The 20,029-nt window shown below is 41.0% G+C and overlaps 1 protein-coding gene across 5 annotated transcripts in view; it reads right to left on the bottom strand.

Annotated features, from left to right (window-relative positions):
• Positions 1-1,808: 1,808 nt before the first annotated feature.
• Positions 1,809-20,029, bottom strand: part of LOC307024735 (uncharacterized protein) — a 49,330-nt gene continuing 31,109 nt past the window's right edge. For all 5 annotated transcript variants that reach the window (XM_079659102.1, XM_079659104.1, XM_079659105.1 and 2 more), the window contains 21 exons: positions 19,745-19,987; positions 19,018-19,230; positions 16,417-16,598; positions 16,079-16,262; positions 14,907-15,049; positions 14,214-14,395; positions 12,751-13,010; positions 12,438-12,654; positions 12,168-12,351; positions 10,560-10,686; positions 10,339-10,425; positions 9,564-9,749; positions 9,185-9,468; positions 8,693-8,841; positions 7,451-7,535; positions 6,411-6,516; positions 4,966-5,097; positions 4,634-4,885; positions 3,500-3,608; positions 3,221-3,377; positions 1,809-2,536 (listed from right to left, as the gene is read on the bottom strand). In XM_079659102.1, coding sequence (XP_079515228.1) covers positions 2,123-2,536; positions 3,221-3,377; positions 3,500-3,608; positions 4,634-4,885; positions 4,966-5,097; positions 6,411-6,516; positions 7,451-7,535; positions 8,693-8,841; positions 9,185-9,468; positions 9,564-9,749; positions 10,339-10,425; positions 10,560-10,686; positions 12,168-12,351; positions 12,438-12,654; positions 12,751-13,010; positions 14,214-14,395; positions 14,907-15,049; positions 16,079-16,262; positions 16,417-16,598; positions 19,018-19,230; positions 19,745-19,987 — 3,896 coding nt within the window. In that variant the 3' untranslated portion in view covers positions 1,809-2,122. The remainder of the gene's footprint in view (positions 2,537-3,220; positions 3,378-3,499; positions 3,609-4,633; positions 4,886-4,965; positions 5,098-6,410; positions 6,517-7,450; positions 7,536-8,692; positions 8,842-9,184; positions 9,469-9,563; positions 9,750-10,338; positions 10,426-10,559; positions 10,687-12,167; positions 12,352-12,437; positions 12,655-12,750; positions 13,011-14,213; positions 14,396-14,906; positions 15,050-16,078; positions 16,263-16,416; positions 16,599-19,017; positions 19,231-19,744; positions 19,988-20,029) is intronic.

Genomic DNA, 20,029 nt, shown 5'->3' with positions numbered 1-20,029 from the left:
CAGGGACTGGTCAGCTTTCTGTCCCCAGAGTCAGAACTAAACATGGAGAAACAGCGTTCAGTTATTATGCTCCAAATATCTGGAACAAACTCCCAGAAGGTCAGCTGCAACTCTTACTACTTTTAAATCCAGGCTTTTTGCCGCTGCTTTTAATTGAACTATTTATATTTTACACTGCACTGTAACTTTCATTCATGTATTTGATATATAAGCTTGTTTTATGTGTATTTTACTCTCTTTGCTTTTTAATGACTGTTTTTAAATGCTATTTATAATTTACAAAATGGATGCTCTTAATGTTTTCATTTTTGTAAAGCACTTTGAATTGCCTTGAAATGTAAATAACCTATTTTAAATATTAGCATTAGTAATTACTAACTATTTTACTTGATGAATCACTTTATTTTAAGCAATATAATAATCAATAACAAATAATAGCGAACTCCCCAACTTTATCTTTTTATCTTAATTGCCTTATTTAAAAACGGTCTACGTTGAAAAATAAGTCTCCAACCTCAATATAACTTGTCACAGATTGATTATTTTATTGAATCCAAAATCCCTTCTTGACTCTTATTTGAATTTAGTTTTAGTATGCCTCATAAATCCAATACAAGGGGGGCATCTTTGAAGTGCAAGAGGAGTCCCCCATCCAATATAAGAACAACACAAGCCGTTAATCATCTCTGTCCTCTCATGACTGTGGGTGTCTAACAAAACATGAAACAGTATGTATTCATGTGGCTCACAACACTGCAGCAAGTTAATAGTGATGTTATCTTTATTTATTAGTTATTTTTTAATAAGATTTACATTAAATGGCCAGAGTTTCCATCAGAAATGTGCTGAAATTGTCATTCAGTATTATTCTGGTTATAAGTGGCGCATCACCCATGACTGGTAGAAAGCAGCCCTCTGGTTACTGGGAGGTTGAATCACAGGATGAACATAGGAGGTGCTGTCCCAAGAGGCTGTTTCTGATCCCTCCACCAACACCCATCACATGGCTAATAAGTGTCCTCTTTGCAACGATTACCCTCCTACAGCGAGAACATAACTGTGGGGGCCACCAGGGGCCAGAGAAATAAGAACAAATTATTTTTTCACACCATATGATGAAAAAAAAAAATGCTGGGCTGCTTTTACTGTATTGCACTGACTCTATAATTACCAGGACTGATGGAAGCCTGTGAGGGACATTGATTGAACTGAAGCTGTGATCACTTCATCCGTTAGTGAGGTTACTGTGACAGAACCCCTCATTACTAATGAAGTACTAGAAGCGCCTGTAAGCGTATTTAGAGGCCCTATTATGCTTTTGATGGTTTTCCCTCTCCTGTGTTGTGTTATAAGCGTAGGTTTTAGTGCATGTAAATGGTCTGCAAAGGCTCAAATCCCTGTGTTCCTCCAGAGGGAGTTTCTCTCCCACACTCCCCCCGTGCCTGAAACGCCTCCATTGGACTCCTTTGCTTACTTCCATGACATAGTGATATCATTATGTAACACTTGCGCTTCCAATTGCTAGGACTCAAACACATTGTACCCTTTTAGAGAGAACATCTCTAAAAGGTTGACCAATCACAACAGAGCCGGCCAGCTAACCAATCAGAGCAGACTGGGCTCTGGTTTCAGACAGAGGGTGAAAAGAGGTGCTGCAGCACGGGCAGTATATATGAGAAAAGAAAGAGCTTTTTGAACATTAAAGCATGGAGACATGTCACAGGAGAGACACTACATACTGATATGAACCTGAAAATAACCACAATACGTCCTCTTTGAGGAATAAAAAAACAAAATGAGTCACATCATTCAGGTTCCAGAAAAAGGATTTTATTCTAAAGGAATGCTAGAGTAAAGGTGAGGTAATTAAAAAGGAATAAAAACATTCAGTACGTCCACTTTAAAATAGTACATTCTTAAAACAGTTTTAAAAATATTTTGGACAGAAAGAAAAAGGAATGGGCACTTGTTTTTCTCATTAAAAAACCTACAATAGATAGAGGCATAGGAACATCAAAACAAACACTATCAGTGCAATAAGGATCAACTGTGAGCACACGTTAGCCTGTGCTTGTGGTGTAAGTTGGTATAGTGCAAATATCTCCACAAACATTAAAAGGACTTATACAAACAGGTAAAGGGACAGGTCTTTAGTGTGGAGGTGCTGCGCCAAGTTCTGAATGCGACACAGGCGCACGTTGTGAGCGTCCCCGGCGCTGTACACTCTGAAGATGTGATAGCGCTCCTTCTCTTTCAGTGCGAAGTCCAGCTCGTTGGCCGAGAGGTTGATGAACGACTTCTCTTTCTTTATAGTCGACTTCACCTCCACGTACACCACCCCCGGGCCCCCTTCAGGTCCCAACGTGAGCTTGAAGTCGTAGGGCGTCCCGCTCTCTCCGCTGTCGTTGCACCACAGGATGTGTGCGGGGCGCCCGGGGTCTGCGCTGTCTCTCCAGTGGCACAGGAAGGAGTTGACCAGCTGCTCCCCCCACTCTCCGATTGCTGACGCGTCCACCGGGTCTTCAGATAACACCACCTACGGGAGCAGAGCACAGATTAGAAAATCAGGTCAACAGTGTGTGTGTGTGTGTGTGTGTGTGTGTGTGTGTGTGTGTGTGTGTGTGTGTGTGTGTGTGTGTGTGTGTGTGTGTGTGTGTGTGTGTGTGTGTGTGTGTGTGTGTGTGTGTGTGTGTGTGTGTGTGTGTGTGTGTGTGTGTTTCAAATACATTGCTTTATGTCTGACATTTCTTTTTTCTTTCTATTGACTATATTCTATCTTATTTTTGGGAGGAAGTGAAATGTTGTGACATGTTCAAAATGTTGGATGCAGTGTATTCAAACCCCATCATTCAGGAAAAATAGAATCTTGCCAACACTAAAAGGTGAATAAGCAGCACATGTAACGTGCACATGAAGTGGATTATTGATTTAGATTAAGAGTAGACTATGCAAAAAAGCCTGGCACGGAGCTTTGCAGATTATATCATTTGTTTTCACTATTTTTAAGGAACTCTGCACACACACACCTTGACTCACGTGGGACTGACTGGTCATTTGAACTGTTGAATGTATTATTTTGTTCTGCATTTAAAGAGATGTGTTTGCTCAAATGTGTGAAATGAGAAACAATTAACTGGTTAAGAGGGGCATGTGCTTAAGGTTCCCCTTTAGGGACCCTTTGTAGGGTTTTTGTCAAACCACTACAAGTGTATATACTGACGGTGGTGGGTCTCTGGCAGGTGAGCTCCATGTCCTCCAGGGTGGCATGAGGAGGCTGCAGTTTGTTCCAGAGGGGGAAGTCCAGGTTCAGAGGGGGACGCTGGGACTCTGCAGCCCCCTGGAACATGCTGGGGAGCACCACAGCGTCAGGGACAGCACTTCTGGAGTCCATTTAGAGAGGAAAGAGGAAAAAGAAGGAGAATGAGAGACTTGGGATTAACAGCAGAAATCAACATTAGTTTTCTATGTAAACGCTTTGGGACGAGGGTAAGAGGCCTACAGGCTGTTTGGAGCAGGCTGCTGGTTGGCTGTCTCAGCAGGCGGTGCAGATTGAAGACTCGGTGCTGGTCTGGGAGCAGCCAGGCTTGCCTCACTCTGCTGGCTGCGCTCTGTAGGTGACAGACGACACCAAATGGAAGACTTTAACACAGGATAGGCAGAACGAAGCTGAGCAGATACACCCACACCTCCCACACCTCCCACCCTCATATATTACATCACTCTTTGGCTCTTTAACTTGTGGATCTTGCAAGCATTCTTCCTCTTCAGCTCCACACACAGTGTTCAATGTTAATCTTTTTCATGTTTGGGGAGGGTACTTTGAGCCTTTGTAGAGGAATATAAATATGTGTATCAAATGTTGATTAGTTACCCATACACTTAATCAAATGATCTTTTATAGAAAAGTGAGTGAGAGTTGTGTGTTTTTATTTCTTGAGAATGTTGTGGTTTGTAACAACTAAAAACACTTGATCCTAGAGATGTATTCATCCCTGCAGGGAACACCATGGGTAACTGACCGATGGAGCATGTGGGCAGCTTGACCCAAGGCTGCACTATTAGTCCAAGTGTCCGCAATATGGACTAGTGCAAAACACCAATATTTGGACATGTGAACATTTCATTCTGTTATTTATTGTCTACAAATGATATTCTAAAGACTTAATAGAAATATCCTTTTCTGGTTTTTGAACAATAATGTTTCAAACAAATTAAAGTTCCCTGTACTAAATACATATATATAAAATATAACAATTAAAATATTAGTCAAAATATACAATTAGTTAATTGTTCCATATTGTGTCGCCCTAGCCTGAACCCAGTCCAATGGATTGATAAAATGAAAAATATAAACGTATTACCCAATATGCAATTCATAACTTATTACTTTGTAACTTTTGTTATAACCAATAACAAATGCAACCCACCCAAGATCATTGTCACCAGTTTGATTTTGATCTCGTTATGATGTGATTTCAATCCTGGCCTTTAGATTAGACAGAGTAATAGGATCCATTATAAACAGTGCAGCCTTTATTTTAAACGTTCTTCTGTGATGATTATATTCGCAGGGTTTCCCAAGTCACTTCAAACCGTATGAACGCTGCCAGTAAGAGACAGAAGGGTGTTTCACCTGAAGGTGGGAGTGTGTTGGGGGTCCCAGCAGCAGGGTGAGGGTGGCTTGATGGGCTGAGGACCCTCTGGGGGCCGGGCTGGTCTGACAGTCTGCTCATGCTCCTCTGGGACTGGTTGTCCTCGTAGCTGCTGGGACTCTTGGGGGGGCCATGGCTGCTTCCTCTGTCCAGTTCTGGGTCCCTGTCTTTAGGCCCAGCGGGAGGGGGCCACATCTTCATGACTGCATCCACCACACCGTTGTCTGTCTGACCTGTTGGTGCACACAGGACATTAGAAAGGTACGTTCCCATTTGAAAGAATGCCTAAACAAGCATATGCTTCTCCCAGTACCAGTGCGGCTGCCTCCAGTGCTCTGCAAAGATGCTCTAGGGGGCCAGCAAACCAGCGTTGGCTCCCCATCCTCCTGTGGGGGGTGAGGGGGCTCCTCTGTGGAACTCATGGAGGAGTAACTCCTTGATGGCGCTGTAACAACAACATGTTTAGGGCATTAAAACCTAAGGAGTAGAAGACGAGAAGAAAGTTGTAAAGCACCGATCATATTAGCCTGGTTCAGTGCCGTAAAAAAGTCCTTTGATCATGTTAATCCCTGTGTGTGTGTGTGTGTGTGTGTGTGTGTGTGTGTGTGTGTGTGTGTGTGTGTGTGTGTATGTGTGTATGTGTGTGTGTGTGTGTGTGTGTGTGTGCGTGTGTGTGTGTGTGTGCGTGTGCTTTTTGCTGCAGGGAGGAATCTGCTTCCCTCGCTCTTTGAGACCCGGCAACAGCTGCTCTTTTATGTCACCGCACACAACAGTGAATAAACCTGAATTAGCATATGTGATGGCGGTTATCTATCTCTGAGTGTGTGTGTGTGTGTGTGTGTGTGTGTGTGTGTGTGTGTGTGTGTGTGTGTGTGTGTGTGTGTGTGTGTGTGTGTGTGTGTGTGTTGGGCAGGGCTGCGACTGAGGAGAGAAACACTTTGAATGTTATGAAATGATAATGGGAATTGGGACGCGTGTCACAGAGAGGATTGCAGATACAGAGACAGAGAGGAAGTCTTGTTGGGATTCATCTCATGCTCCAGATATAGCAGAGCAGCATGATGTTCTGCACCTCAGTTATGTATTCTCCTCTTCATCTTCAGAACATTGTCAACACTTAATAATCGTCTGTATATATAAATGAGAGATTGAACTCCAACAAAACAATAATCGCCTGTAAATTAAACACATTAATGGATATTTCTGCTTCTGCTGAAGACATTAATCTTTCAAATCTCACCCATACAGTTTATATTTCACCAATAGATTTGCAGTGTAGTATTGAAAGCTTGATATTTCTTATTTCTCTGTGGCAAAGAACCCCTTCATTATATATATGCTTTAATGTTCAAAGAGCTCTTTATTATTCTCATACTGCCTGTGCTGCAGCTCCTCTTTTCACCCCCTGCCTGAAACCAGAGCCCAGTCTGCTCTGATTGGTTAGCTGGCCAGCTCTGTTGTGATTGGTCAACCGCTAAGAGATGTTCACGTTCAATGTGTTGGAGCGCTAGCCAATAAAACCCTAGTGTTACATAGTGATGTGATGAGAGAAAGTCCCTCTGGAGGGAACACAGGGACTTTAGCCTTTGTAGACCGTTTACATGCACTAAAACCTACGCATATGACACACTACAGGAGAGGGAAAACCACAAAAAGCATAAGGATTAGCATAAGAATGAACTTGTAATTTGTAATAGAATATTATTTAGTTTATCCTTCCTTGCTTTTAGTGCAGTGACGGCTGTATTGTGAGTGTACCTCTTTCCAGGATAATGTCTGGCTCGGGCACCTCCCACAGCTCCTCCTCACTGGGCAGCTCTCTGATGTCCTCCTTGGCCAAGTATCTCTTCAGAGATCTTTCGTCCTGCAAACACAAACACAATAATGAATGACACTCTCCAGCAACATTTTTATCTTATCTTGATGTAGGACATATCACTGTTTTTGTATTGAAGTCTTTCTTAATGCCGTATAAGAAGAGAGATATATAAAGCATCAAACTTTTATCGTGACTTTTAGTCAGACATACAAAAACTGAGGATCAACATGCAGTACGGATCCAGTCAGGATTTACTAAAAGGTCTGCTGAGTAAGGATCAGAGCTGAGCAGATTTTGGTTTCTCGTCTCAGATTCTCTTGCCAATAAACGAAGTGGCATCTCTGACCTGATAAACATCTGCTGCCATTAACTGTTTGATCAATTCCCTGGAAAAATATAAGCAGATATATTGAGTTAAGAGGAAGATCTGGACGCAACTTCCCCTACATACTCCAGAGTATCAGGAATGCATGATTCAGAATCACATCCAATATCAGTCAGAAATGCCAGTTTACTTACTTTGGTTAATCCAGACACACTGTTTTATATCTAGAATGTATTATTGGTTTTATATTGCAACCCAGTTCTGCTGCTGCACAAAAAAACACACATAAGATACTCTACACTGCTGAGGTACCGCTCTACAGAGATGAGAGCAAATGGCCATGTAATGTAAACGTTACTCCCTCCAGGGAAATGGCCGATTTGTTCTAGCTAGTCAGCTCTGTGGTGCTAGGAGTGTGTGTGTGTGTGTGTGTGTGTGTGTGTGTGTGTGTGTGTGTGTGTGTGTGTGTGTGTGTGTGTGTGTGTGTGTGTGTGTGTGTGTGTGTGTGTGTGTGTGTGTGTGTGTGTGTGTGTGTGTGTGTGTGTGTGTGTGTGTCAGGAAAGATGACAGGATGAAAGGCCGCGAGCAAGCGAAGAGCAACATCACTGGCTGTGGATTAGTGGTCAATGTGAGGAGGGATCATTTATCACTCACATCGAGAGAGGTTATCAGGCCGCTCAGGAAATGCATCAGGTCTTTTCTGTGGCTGCTCTCTGTGCAGAACAGTTTCACCAGCTCCCTGAAACACACACACACACACACACACACACACACACACACACACACACACACACACACACACACACACACACACACACACACACACACACACACACACACACACACACACACACACACACACACACACACACACACACACACACACACACACACACACACACACACACACACACACACACACAGGATTACATATAAGTTATCAGACTTATTCCCCCTTCTACCTTCTTCGTTTTTGTGTTTCTCTTACTTTCCTATGATACTGTTATGATTGGCTGTGAATAAGAAAATATGAAGGATAGGCCATCTATTTATTTATTTAGAGAAAGGGGCAGGTAATATACGATTATTCTCTTCTCCCTGCTCCTTTCGGGTATGGTGTGTTTATAGAGACATGTTTTGTAAATAATTGTTATACATTAAGTTGTGCATACCATGAACGGAACAAATCAAAATGAAATGAAAGACTGGGTAACATTTACAAACTAACTTAGTATAGTCTTATACTTCAGTCCAGGATTTCTGCTGATACTCCTAACAGTCAATTTCATGCATAAAAAGAAACGATCCAGGGTCCAAGCGCTAAGTCAGAAGCTAACGACAATACAGATTTTTATATTGGAAAAAGAAGAAAAAATGATGAATCACATCTGAAAAACATATACCCGATTTGTTTGACTGTTTCTGTCATATTTGATCAGCCTTTCTATTGTTTCCATATTGAATGTATTAATATATAATAGTGCCAGCAGGACTTTAGATACTTAATAAAAGACTAAACTTTTCTCTATCTTCATTTCTTATTGGTCAAATATTGTTTTCTAAGCATTTTACTAATAAAATACATTACATTTTAGTTAAGAACTTATTTAAAGAAAAGTGAAACGATTGTGAATCACATTCTTATGCTTTTACATTTTTAAAATAAAGGTTGATTCAGCGCAACTGTACAAACACTCTGACCTTTACCCCAAACATATGCAGAGAACCCAACAGGAATACGCATTGTATCTGTGTATAGTTGTTGGGAAATATACAATTATATGTAAATACGTTGTAAGTATGTCAGAAGTGGGAATATTGGGAATATTGATGTGCTTGTATTGATGTGGGAAAGTGCATTTGTTCGGGAGAGTAGGCATTTCTTTCCACACACACCTGCAGATGTCCAGCTTGGCTGAGAGGTGATCTTTCTGGATGTAGAGCTCCTTCTCGTCCTTCAGCAGACAGATCACATCCACCAGCTCCACCACCAGCTCCTCACTGTCAACCACTTCCAGCTGGTAGAGGATGTACAGCTTGCCCACCTGTGGACAGGAATGCAGGGTTACTGTGTTTAAGTCATCTAACCTTATTACTTTCTGTGGATTCATAAATGGAGTTTAATACATGCATTGAAAAGCAAACACTGTTTTTTTGTTTTTTACAAAAAGTAGCCTAAATGAACACAAAAAGGAAATACAGGAAGCACACTTACCAATTTTGTAGGGGATTACAAGCATGTGTAATCATAATAAATCATATAAACACACTACAGGAAGGGGTTACCGGATAAAAAGCATAATATTGCTCCTTTTAGTAAACAAACCACATACTGTATGGAACCACCTCCAGGTGTTACAGCTCTAAAGCTAAGTGTGACTTTCTCACCTGTCCAAAGGAAAGTCTCTTGATTTTCTGTCCAATGTTGTTGGCGATCAGATCTGGGTAGAGTTCAGCCAGCTCGTCGTGGTGGTACAGGAACCTCTGGATGTAGGGTATCACAAAGTGCACCATGGACTGCATGGGCGGGCAGGGTCTCAGGTTCTCCGTCTGAGGCTCAGTCGTCACACACTGGGACAGCAGACGGATCCCACAGATCTCCAGGAACAAAAATCGGTCCCTCTCGTTGAATGAAAATGTGGTGTTAGCTCTTTCACCCGGAACTGACTGACCTGGGAGGCAAACAAATACAACACAAGTCTTATTCTCCAGTCTGGGTTTGGTGAAATGTCATGAAGTACAATGACAAATATACTCTGAACAGTACCAAACTTCCCGGCCTTGGTCCCGGGAGCCATCTTCTTCTCTGCTGGAGGCAGGTTGAGCAGACAGACCTGCTTGTGAGGTTTGAAGATCTTTTCCACCTCTCGGTTGTCAGCAATCATGGGTTTGCATGCCAGGCTCACCCAGCTGTTATCCTTGGTGGGGAAGACCCTTTTATCGGAAACCATACCTGAACAACCAAAAAAGGACAACCAGGGTCAGTTGAAGGCATTAGTCTCTTAGAGTCTTTTCCAGATGACATCTACTCCTCCAGAATTATCGCAGGTTATGAGCTGTTGAATGCGTTTATTTCCTTATGATATTATTTTTCAATATTTGAGAAATATTTAAGGTCAGAAACTTCTACCAAACCATTATCTTGGTAATGACGATGTTATCATACAGTTTAAGTTTATGAATATGTATAGGTATCAATGTTAATGTCAGCCACGGACTAACAAGCAGAGAATGCTTCACCAGAGAATCCTGACTAGTTGTTCACAACTCATAACCCAAAAGGGTAATCAAAGATTATTTAGCTTATGCTTTTAAGTTGAACATACCATAAGCTGATTGAACCATATGGGCCATTTTAGGTCTATGATTTCTAAGCAGATTTATGGATGTTTCCGACACCTAATGCAGTGTCTTTGCCTCACCATCTGCATCCTCACTTACACACAGTTTGGAAGCCAGTATATACTCAGGCCAACACGATGACACATATAAACAAAGGTACAGGGGTGGATTTGCAACATGAACTTGTATGCATTACTCACCCTTCAACGTGGAGCAGTACCCAGGAGTGAGCTGGGACTGAGGGGTGTTTTCCAGGTCACTAGACACTTGAATTTTACACTTCTGAGCTGTTAAAAGCAGAAATATATTACATTATATTTCATTATGAGCTGCAGACAGTTAGGGCATTAAGAGTAAATACATGTTTGAGTCATACAGTGCGAGTCACTGGACAGAGACAGAGCTATTTAAAAGTCCTTACCAAGTCTGGCATAGAGCACTGACACATCCTGTAGCACCTCAGCAGTTGGGATGGGAGATGATGAACAGATCACTTCCAACAGACCCACATACTGCTTCATGTTGGGACTGCGATCCACATTCAGCAGCTGAACATAAGATACAGTATGTCATCAAAGATGATGAAGGTGTATTTTGGTCTTAAATTTGGTTCTGGTGTTTTATTAAACTAGCATAAAAAACATTTTCCCCTTAAACTCCCAAAACCCTGCAATTACCATATGCATTTCTGAAAAACGAATTAGTACACAAACTCTAGTAATATCATTATAACAGCTACACAGGATTGTTTGTTTCTAACAAAAATACTGTCGTTACGCTTTTATTACACTTAATATTTTGAGAACTGACTGATGCAAACATAATTGTTGTATTTCTTCGTGATCAATTTGATACATTTTTGTTTTCTTTGCACATTTTTTTCTGCCTTTTTCTATTAAAATATAGAAATATGATCATATTATAATAAATACATTTTACAACTATTTTGTGCAATCTTAGGAGGCTAATCTCACTACACAGTTTTCTTAATATTATTTAAACATAAATAGGCCTATATAATATAATGTAAAAAAATATATAAATAATACATGGCATGTTTTTTTTAACATGAGCTGATGTTACCCAGAGCCTTGATATCAAATTCTGGGTATAGTATATAGTTAGTAAACATAGCAAAATACTTAAATCACATAACATTCCCTGGTTCTCTGCAAATAGGGCACTGAAAACCAGTGGAGTCAACAAACATTCTATACATATGTAACCAGGTTAAAAGCTATTAACGGAGACAGTTACTCGCTGTTATAAATCATACGCTGTTCCTTTAAGAGATTCAAGATGCTTGGTTACACCCAGAGATGCGCAGCAGAAAGGCGCGCAGTCATGACGTCATAGACAGACGACTCACTGGTATTTTTTGCGGGAACAGGTAGTTTTAGCGTTGTTTTACAGAGAGACGCAGTTTTGTAAGACGTGTGTGTGTGTTCTCCACCGTGCGGGGTCCAACACGAGAGTGGGACGGCGTAAGTCACCAGATATATGCATAACAAAAACCACATTCAGGAATTATATGTTTAAAATGCCTTTTAAGTGGAGTGTGTGAATTTTGTATGTCATGTCTTATGCAGAGGGGAGAAGCAACGCAGTGTTTGGTGCTGCAGGTCGGTTCACAGAATATTTGTATTAAAAGTGAATGTTAAACTGTTTTGCGAATGATATATGTTGATAAATGCTGTACTGTATTAATTGTTAGTTAATGCATGTACTGTTCTGAAGTGGTAATACTGATGCACTTTTGTGACTGTTATCCTCAGCTGCAGAGGCTATTACCGTTGTTTATTGTTTAGGCTATCTATGCTGTTTACTGATAATTGTTTATCAGTTGATATTGTTGTGAGACAGAAAGGACCATTTACAACTTGTATCCTAATTATTACACTCATTACTAGAGTGTTAATGCTGTTCTCAACCGGAGTGCAGTCGGGGAATAAAGACCCTTAAAATGTATGCTGTGTCCTGTTCTCTCTTATATGACCAGGCTACACATAGGTACATGATGTGAGCTTACCCTGGTGAAGAAGGGTTTCATGCCCTCCAGCGGGTTGTAGAAGGGTCCCAGGACGTTGGGCTGCTGCACAGCGCTGTCTGGCCCCTGAGTCAGCGGTCTGTAGCGCTGGAACATCCCTGTGGAGTCACTCCAGCACACATCCTTCAGGTGGTAGAAACGCCCGGAACACCAGCCATCATTTCGCCTGGGGACGCAATTTAATGTATGGTTTCAGGTGACAATATGTTGGCATTAACCTGATAAAGTACGTCGAAACAACTGAGGATTTACTTGTTGTGTTCCATAAATACAGCGGGGTTGTGCTGGAACAGCTCCTTCAGCTTGTTCTGGTTACAGTTCTCATGCAGATAGGTGTAGACGTTGTGGATGTGCTCCACAGTTGAAGTGAAATCTGCCCCCTCCAAATCCTGGCCATCCTCCTGATCTTTGACACACCATTTCTTCAGGTAGTTTATCAGATCATCCTCTGAGATGCTTTGTCTCATTCCTAAAAGAGAGGAAAAGACAGATATTTTATTAGGTAACTTTCTCAAAATAACAAATTATAGGATAAACAAAAATGTGATGATGAACACATTTTTACCGAGAGTTCTGCTGAACTCGCTGGGGTCCATTTCCACATAACAGACGTGGGTCCCCAGCAGGCGGATGATCTCAGGTGAGGCCAAGTAGACAGAGTTTGGACGGAGGTACTTTCTGTCTTTCTGGTCTCCTTCCAGCAGGTGATAGGCTGGAACCCATTCGAGGTTACACAGGAAGTGGTAGAAGGAGGACTTGGTGTTTTTGACTGGGTGTCCGTCACTGTCTAGAACCTGAGCTTTGACGTACTGAGAGTAGCGGTGTCTAGAAGAAAAGTGATTGTAAGTCAAATCTGAAGAATGTACATGATAAAGACGTCATGTCACTCCTGATCCTATGACTACAATGCATGGATTATAGCCTCTTGTGTTGTAGTTCAGTGATCTTGGTGCCACTTGTGACAATTCAACAAAGTGACAGCACTATGTGACCTACATTCCTACAAATGCACTAAGAAATCCTTATCTGCGCTCCAAAGTACTATCAACTTGTGTCTAACTAACTAGTGTAATAGATGGCTCAACATGGCTTACAGAGCTGTTTAAAAAAAGGGTATTTTATTTTATACAGTATTACCTCTTAAGTAAAAGTAGGAATTAAGATGATGGATGTATAGATTCTTTTTTTTTTAACAATACACGGTTCTTTCAATTTCAAAATAGTTACAAATAATGTAGCTGTAATGTTTGCAGCTTATTTCCCCCTTCTAGCCCTTCTAGTCTCAGTCCTGGGACGAACACCTGAAAGGTCCTATTTTCTTACAACCAGTCTTCTTAAATATATCTAATGACATGTTGGGGAATATTTAGTAATTCTGGCTTATTTTCAGGCAAAACAGTCACATTTTCGTAAAAAATTGTTGCATCTAAAATCAAACATCTTGGAAAAAAAGCTGTGAAACCTGCAGCTCTGTTTTGTACAACACAAACAAAAAAGAGAAACCCAGCCAGGAATAAACAGCAACAGAAATGATCTTTTATAAAGTCACTATACAGAAGCCCTCTGTTTAGCACTACAGCCCGGCTACTATTGCAAAAACAGTGTTCATCCAAAAAAAAAAGGGTCCCACAGCCTCATTCATCTCTAACTTCTGTACTTGCACTGTTTACCAGTATGAGTATTCAAGCTTGGTTGACCTCCTTATCTGAATTGCTGTCCTCTACTCACACACATCTATACTAGCAACGCTAAGAAATAAGACACAGGGTGCAGGGCCTTTTCTTTTTCCTCATTGAAACAATTGAAAAAAGACACCTGGCTCAGAAAAGGGACTATGTGGACACAGGCCACTAGTCCTAGCTGGATTTATGGGGATTATCACCTGACTAAAGCCAAAGCCATTATCTCTAGCCATTAGGTGTCCTAAAACAAACTACCTGCTTTTCAAATGGGACACTTAACAGAACAAACATAAAGGACTATAGCAGTGAGGGTGTGTTCTGTGTGTGTGTTCTGTGTGTGTGTTACCCTGTATCCCAGTTTGTCGCCAGCAGCTTCATCAGGGCCATCCTCTGCTGCAGCAGGAGGTGTTCGGGCAGCTGGGCGGTGGCCAGGGCTTGAAACTCCTCACAGGGGTAGTCATCGAGCACAAAGCCCTCTCCTGGCTTCTGGTGCCACATTGCACTTTCCACAGACCATGGACTGGAAGCCTGGTTTGGGGCGGTTAAGAGAGGAGAGTTTATCATCATTTGAAATGAATATGAAGTATTACAGTTAATTCCCCATGACACCAGGATAATAAAAACATATTTTATGAAGGATAAGTCACACAATGGTATCGTGACAAATCCACATGCTATCCCTGCTTGCTGTAGCCTGGGCTAAAAGAGGCAGCAGGAATGTGCAATGGGTCCCATCAGTCACCTGCTTTCCCTGCTCATCCTGAAAGCAGCCATTGTCTCTCTAGTCCTAGTGTGACTCACAATGATTCATATCTTCATCCTTTAATCTGTTTCACCATGACGAGTAACAGTTGGTGTCCGTGCAACCAGTAAATATTGTGTCCTTTCGCAACACATGCTTTGTCCTTTATCATCTGCTCTCACAGGTGGGGCTGTCAGGACCTCGGCCTGCTCTTTTTGAGCCAGGATAATCGCATTTCTGCAGCATGAGTGGATTTTGATTCCTAAATGGGTGGGATAATAGGGATGTCCTCCTCACCAGTTCTTTAGCAGTGAGGGTTTGTCGCTCTTTGCGGATGACGAGACCGTCTCTGACCCCCAGTGTGCTGAACAGCTCTCTCCAGCCTGCTACATCGCCGTCTGTCTGCACATAGCAGGGACTCAGCAACACCCAATCACAGCCTGGTGGAGCAGAAGTAGACGGATAAACAGGAGGACAAAGAAGAGGCTATTTTAAAGGACACATAATGGCACATAGGAGACAACATAGATGGGAAATAAATATGAAAAAGCATTGCAATGTTTATTTTTTTATACCAGTTAATCTTCAAATGAGGCTAACTCTAGGGGTAATAAATCAAATCTCACATAAAATCACACCAAATATAACATATTGGATTTACTTAATCGACTTATATAATGGTTTAGGGCTAAAATACATTTCTGACCTCCTGCAACATTATGAACTATCCAGAACTCTCAGGCCTTCTGCGAAGGGTCTGCTTTCTGTCAGTGATAACTAAACATGGAGAAACAGCATTACGTTCCAACTGTATTTACTGTACGGCTATTTTATTGTCATTTTCGGACACCTTAAAAATACTGCTAGACTGGTGAAGCCATTGTGGCGAGCTTGTTTTGCCGTGCACAGAGAAAAGTGTCATGTATTTTACGTCATGTGATCGGCTCTCCTCATCAGCTCTCCTGATCGGCCTTTATAGAGAGCTCCGATCAATCGGCAGAGAGTGAATATCGGCCGATAACGATCGGCGGCCCATCGATCGGAGCATCCCTAGTTTTTATATAAATGGATCAGGACAAAAAGTGAGAGAATCTTTTTTCCTGAAACTTTCAGAATCTCTTCTGTAGGGGACACATGTTTATGTATAAAAGACATGAAAAAGTGGATTTTGCATAATAGGTTCCCTTTAAATGTCTGTTATACAATAAACTCTCTTCAATCCTCCAAGGGATATAATGCTCTCTTTGACCCTAACAATAGAAGCAGACCCTCACAAAAACGTTCATCATGAAAACCACTCAACAAACAGGTAATGTCCACATTTCCAAGGAAGAAAAGGAAGAAAAGGCAGCTAGGAACAGTAAGGAACAAGTCTTTTAGCTCGCTTTCTCGGGCCAAGACGAATACAGAACAAACGCTTCATGCTCTGTTGACTCCACCTGTGTCAGTATTAAGAACTTTCTCCTTACCAGGCAGGTTCTTGGGCAGGTTGATGTTTCCGTACTCTTCAGAGAAGTGCACCCTCTCATTGGCGGGACACAGCAGACCCTTGGTGGTGAGGACAGGTACTGCATTGTCTGAGTACTCCTGACTGGAGGTGGAATGCAGCTTGATGAAAACCAGGTAACTCACCACCACTGCTTCAGGCTTTGACTGGTGGAGAACAATGAAATAAAGAAGGGGAGATAGAAAGAAACAGAAATGAGATTTGAGCCTAAAGATCCTTGTTTTTAAAGCAAAAAACTTGTTATGTAAACTGAGCATAAAATAATGATTGTGACAGTTATTGTACTATACAGTATGGTACCTTCCATTTGTTGCTCTGTATGGTAGGGTAGATGTGCTGCTCCAGTAGCTGTTGAGGCTCCAGGTCGTGAACTCCAAGTCTTCTGAGCAGCTCCCGGACCTGCTGGCTCTCCAGAGGCTCCACACAGCTCAGCAGAGAGGGGTGGACCACATTTACATCCTTGTACAGTGCAGACAGAGGGCCTATGAAAAGACAACAAATGAGAGGAAAGCTTGTTAAACAACACCACAGACATAGCCTTGTTTGTTGATTATTTTACAGCAGATTTATGAGAAGCATATAACTGAGTTTTATTATTTTGTGGAAGACTTTTTGAGTAATGATATCCAGTCTCATTTTCATCTGGCTTTGGAAAATGAAGTGCTTGTTCAGGATGTGCTCGTGCTGATGCTTCTTGGGTTTTAAAGTGATTGATTGTTTCCCTATTAAGGGCTGAAATGATGTCCCTAATTGAATTTATGAAACGTTACTGTAATCAATAACTGCCGGGATGTAATTTTTTAAAGGGGAACACCATTAATTAGATAAATTGCACATCCATTAAGTTATTGGGATCACAAGAGACAGATTAAGATACATTGATTAGATTCAATGCTAGACATTTTTACATTTCCAAAGGCCAGGAAGGAGTCCCTATGAAGAGTCGACAAACGCAGACCTCATTTTGAATATATTAGTTATTTAACTAAAGAGGTCTTATAATGCTTTTTGGTGTTCCCTCTCCTGTAGTGTGTTGTATAGGATTGTGTGCATGTAAATGGTCTTCAAAGGCTCAAATCCCTGTTCCCTCCTTTTGAAGATGAAGACACATAACAACCTATAATTATCTGTCCTTTCATCCCACTGCTCTGGACATCATTTTTCACACTGAATTCTTTATCATGCACATAAATACATGTAAAGTCACTCATTGCACGTTGCCAAGAATACATTATTTTTCAAAAAGATTTCTATCGAGGGATAAGAAGAATTCTGTATCCTGATTAAAGAAGCCAGGTTTCCTATTTAAAAGATGACTGCAGTAAGCCAACTATAACTTTGTCTGAAAATATTTGTTTAATAACTAATCCAATTTGGATATTGATAATTTGTTGACATGTCACATATTGTCCTTGCCTCTTAAAAGTGGGATTTATGGCTTCTTCTTTTTTTAACACAGTAGATCTATGGGCAACGACTGGTTAACATAAGAAAAACAGGCAGTGTGAAGATGTCCCTGTTTTTCCATATTTGTTAGACTAAATGAATCATTGATTATTTATTTACAAGTTAATAATTGGTAAGTTAATAACAGAAAATAGAACTGTATATGCCACATCTGTTCAGTAACTTCACCTGATTTTTTAAGGAGATATTCAATTTAGAATTCTCTCTTCCAAGTCCACAATAAACACTATAAGCTGTTTATAAATACACAGAGCCACTTAAAATACAAGACTATTAAAGCAGCATTGTGCAGCGGCAGGATGCTTACATCAGCGTGTGAAAATCAATTATTCATGCTTGGCATTCTAAACCTGTGCTTTGGGTACTGTTTTGTGATGACGCACAACACGGCCTCCGCTTCAGCATGTTCTGAACTGAGGGGGTTGTACGTCTGCTTATTCTTAGAGACGTGAGAGTCTTAACAACCGGCTCTATTTATAGAACTTCTCAGACACTGGGGAAATATTTTACCTGTTTAACAGCCCGAATAACAATGTCAGTTTATCACAAGAGAATAATAAGGTGTCATTTGTATCAATCTGTCGTATTCACACCTTCATCTTTCAGTTTCTTCAAGTTTAGTTTTTCACTGCTAAGGTTTATGAGCACAGATGGAAAGTGTTACATGTGCGCCTCTCCCCATCGCCAAGGTGATAGATATTTATCTATTTTTGTTTTTCTTCATCGGTTAGCCACATTTTTGTAAACTGAATACCTGTGAAACTGTACCGCACTATATCTGACTGCTTTTCCTGCTCTCTCTGTTTGTTCTTGTTGTTGGCATGGCTGATTTAGCACTGTGTCATCAGTAGGCTCATGCACAGTGATTTATTCTTTGCAGGTGCTGGGTAATAATAATCTGCACAGAAATATACTAAACACTCACCTGTCTTGTTCAAAATTCTCTTTAAATTCTACATGCACCTATAGACTGTGTACTCTGCCTATTTTAATTATCTAGAGATCTCAGCTAATAGTTTTTTGGAAAACCAATGTCCCTCACTTGAAAAATAAAACAGTATTATTTAAACGTTTACACACTTACACAAGTATATAGAAGTGTACTCACACACTTAACTGTATCAAGGATTAACCATGTGATTTGTCATATTGTCATGTTGAATAGAAGCAGTGGACCTTTTTTTGCGTTTTTGATTTAGCACTATGCCAAATTCAAACTTAAAGCAATCTAATAAAATGCTTTCAGAAACAGAGAACACCTGTTCATGTTTATGAGGCTAAATGATTCGCCCTTGCCGGATGGAGCAATGGAAAGGGGGTTCCTGCCAAATTAGCATTTGAGATTTAAAATATCACTGTGAAAACTAACTATTATTAACTGTGGTAACATATTCATATACGTTTAAAAAAGAACTGTATTTTAATATAATTTACCAGTCTGAGCTTGACCTTTCTTTTTTTTGGTTGTGGTTTCCTCCATTGGAAAGAACACTCCTTCTCCACTTAGTGCAACCACACGTCCGTCAGCAAGGGGGATTATGGGTAAATCCCTGAGGGTTTTCAGGATGGAGTCTGCCTCTCCGTAGCCATGCTCCAGAGCTCGGTAGTTGCAAACCAGCAGCTTGGCAAGCTGATGCAGGTCACCGTCTAAAAGGGGGTTGGTGCCAGAAAAACGTATTCATTTTACATCGCATTAAATAGTTTGGATGTATTATTTAAAATTAAAAAATGAATGGGTTTATGTATCTAACAAACGCACATCTACGGTACAAAACCATAAGTAAAAAGCAACAAGCAGTTGAGCTACAGTACTTAATTGTCGCTCCATTATGGTGGATATGTATCTAACAAGTTCAATAGAGTGGTGCAGGGATTAAGTATTTTTTCAGCCCAACTCTTAAGAAATCATCAAAATAAGATCTGAGGTAAACACACGTTTGTGATATCTTTATATTTTGTTGAGCAGGATCATCTCCACATATTAACACCACTTTTATAACTGAAGAAGCATTAATGCAATCGAAAGAAGTAAATAGCTAATGATAGGATATAAACAAACTATTTAACAGTTGCATGACATATTGCATTCTGTCAGAAGTTATAACTCGGTTTGTTCTGCTATAATTTGAAGTGACATGGATTGACTTTCCAGCACACACACCTGAATGGGTGCCTTCCATCAGCAGCTTGGCCATGGCTGTGGTTACCGAGGTAACATCAGATCCCCGCAGGTATCGGACTCCCAGGTGAGTGAGCAGGGAGGCGGGGGGGGCAGGGCTCAGACCTGGGTGAAGATAGGAGAGAGACAGATGCTTTTCCAGCTCGTCTCCACCAATCACATCGCGGATCACAGCGTCCTGACAGACGGCCACTTGGGACGGCAGCTTGTACACAATCGTACCATCTGGGGAGGAATCATGAAGGGGAACATTCACAGGGTTAGAGA

This window comes from Notothenia rossii (assembly GCF_949606895.1).
Source record: "Notothenia rossii genome assembly, chromosome: 11".
Classification (NCBI taxonomy): Eukaryota; Metazoa; Chordata; class Actinopteri; order Perciformes; family Nototheniidae; genus Notothenia; species Notothenia rossii.
Note: the sequence above shows the minus strand (reverse complement) of the source record. Positions and strands in the feature narration are given on the sequence as shown.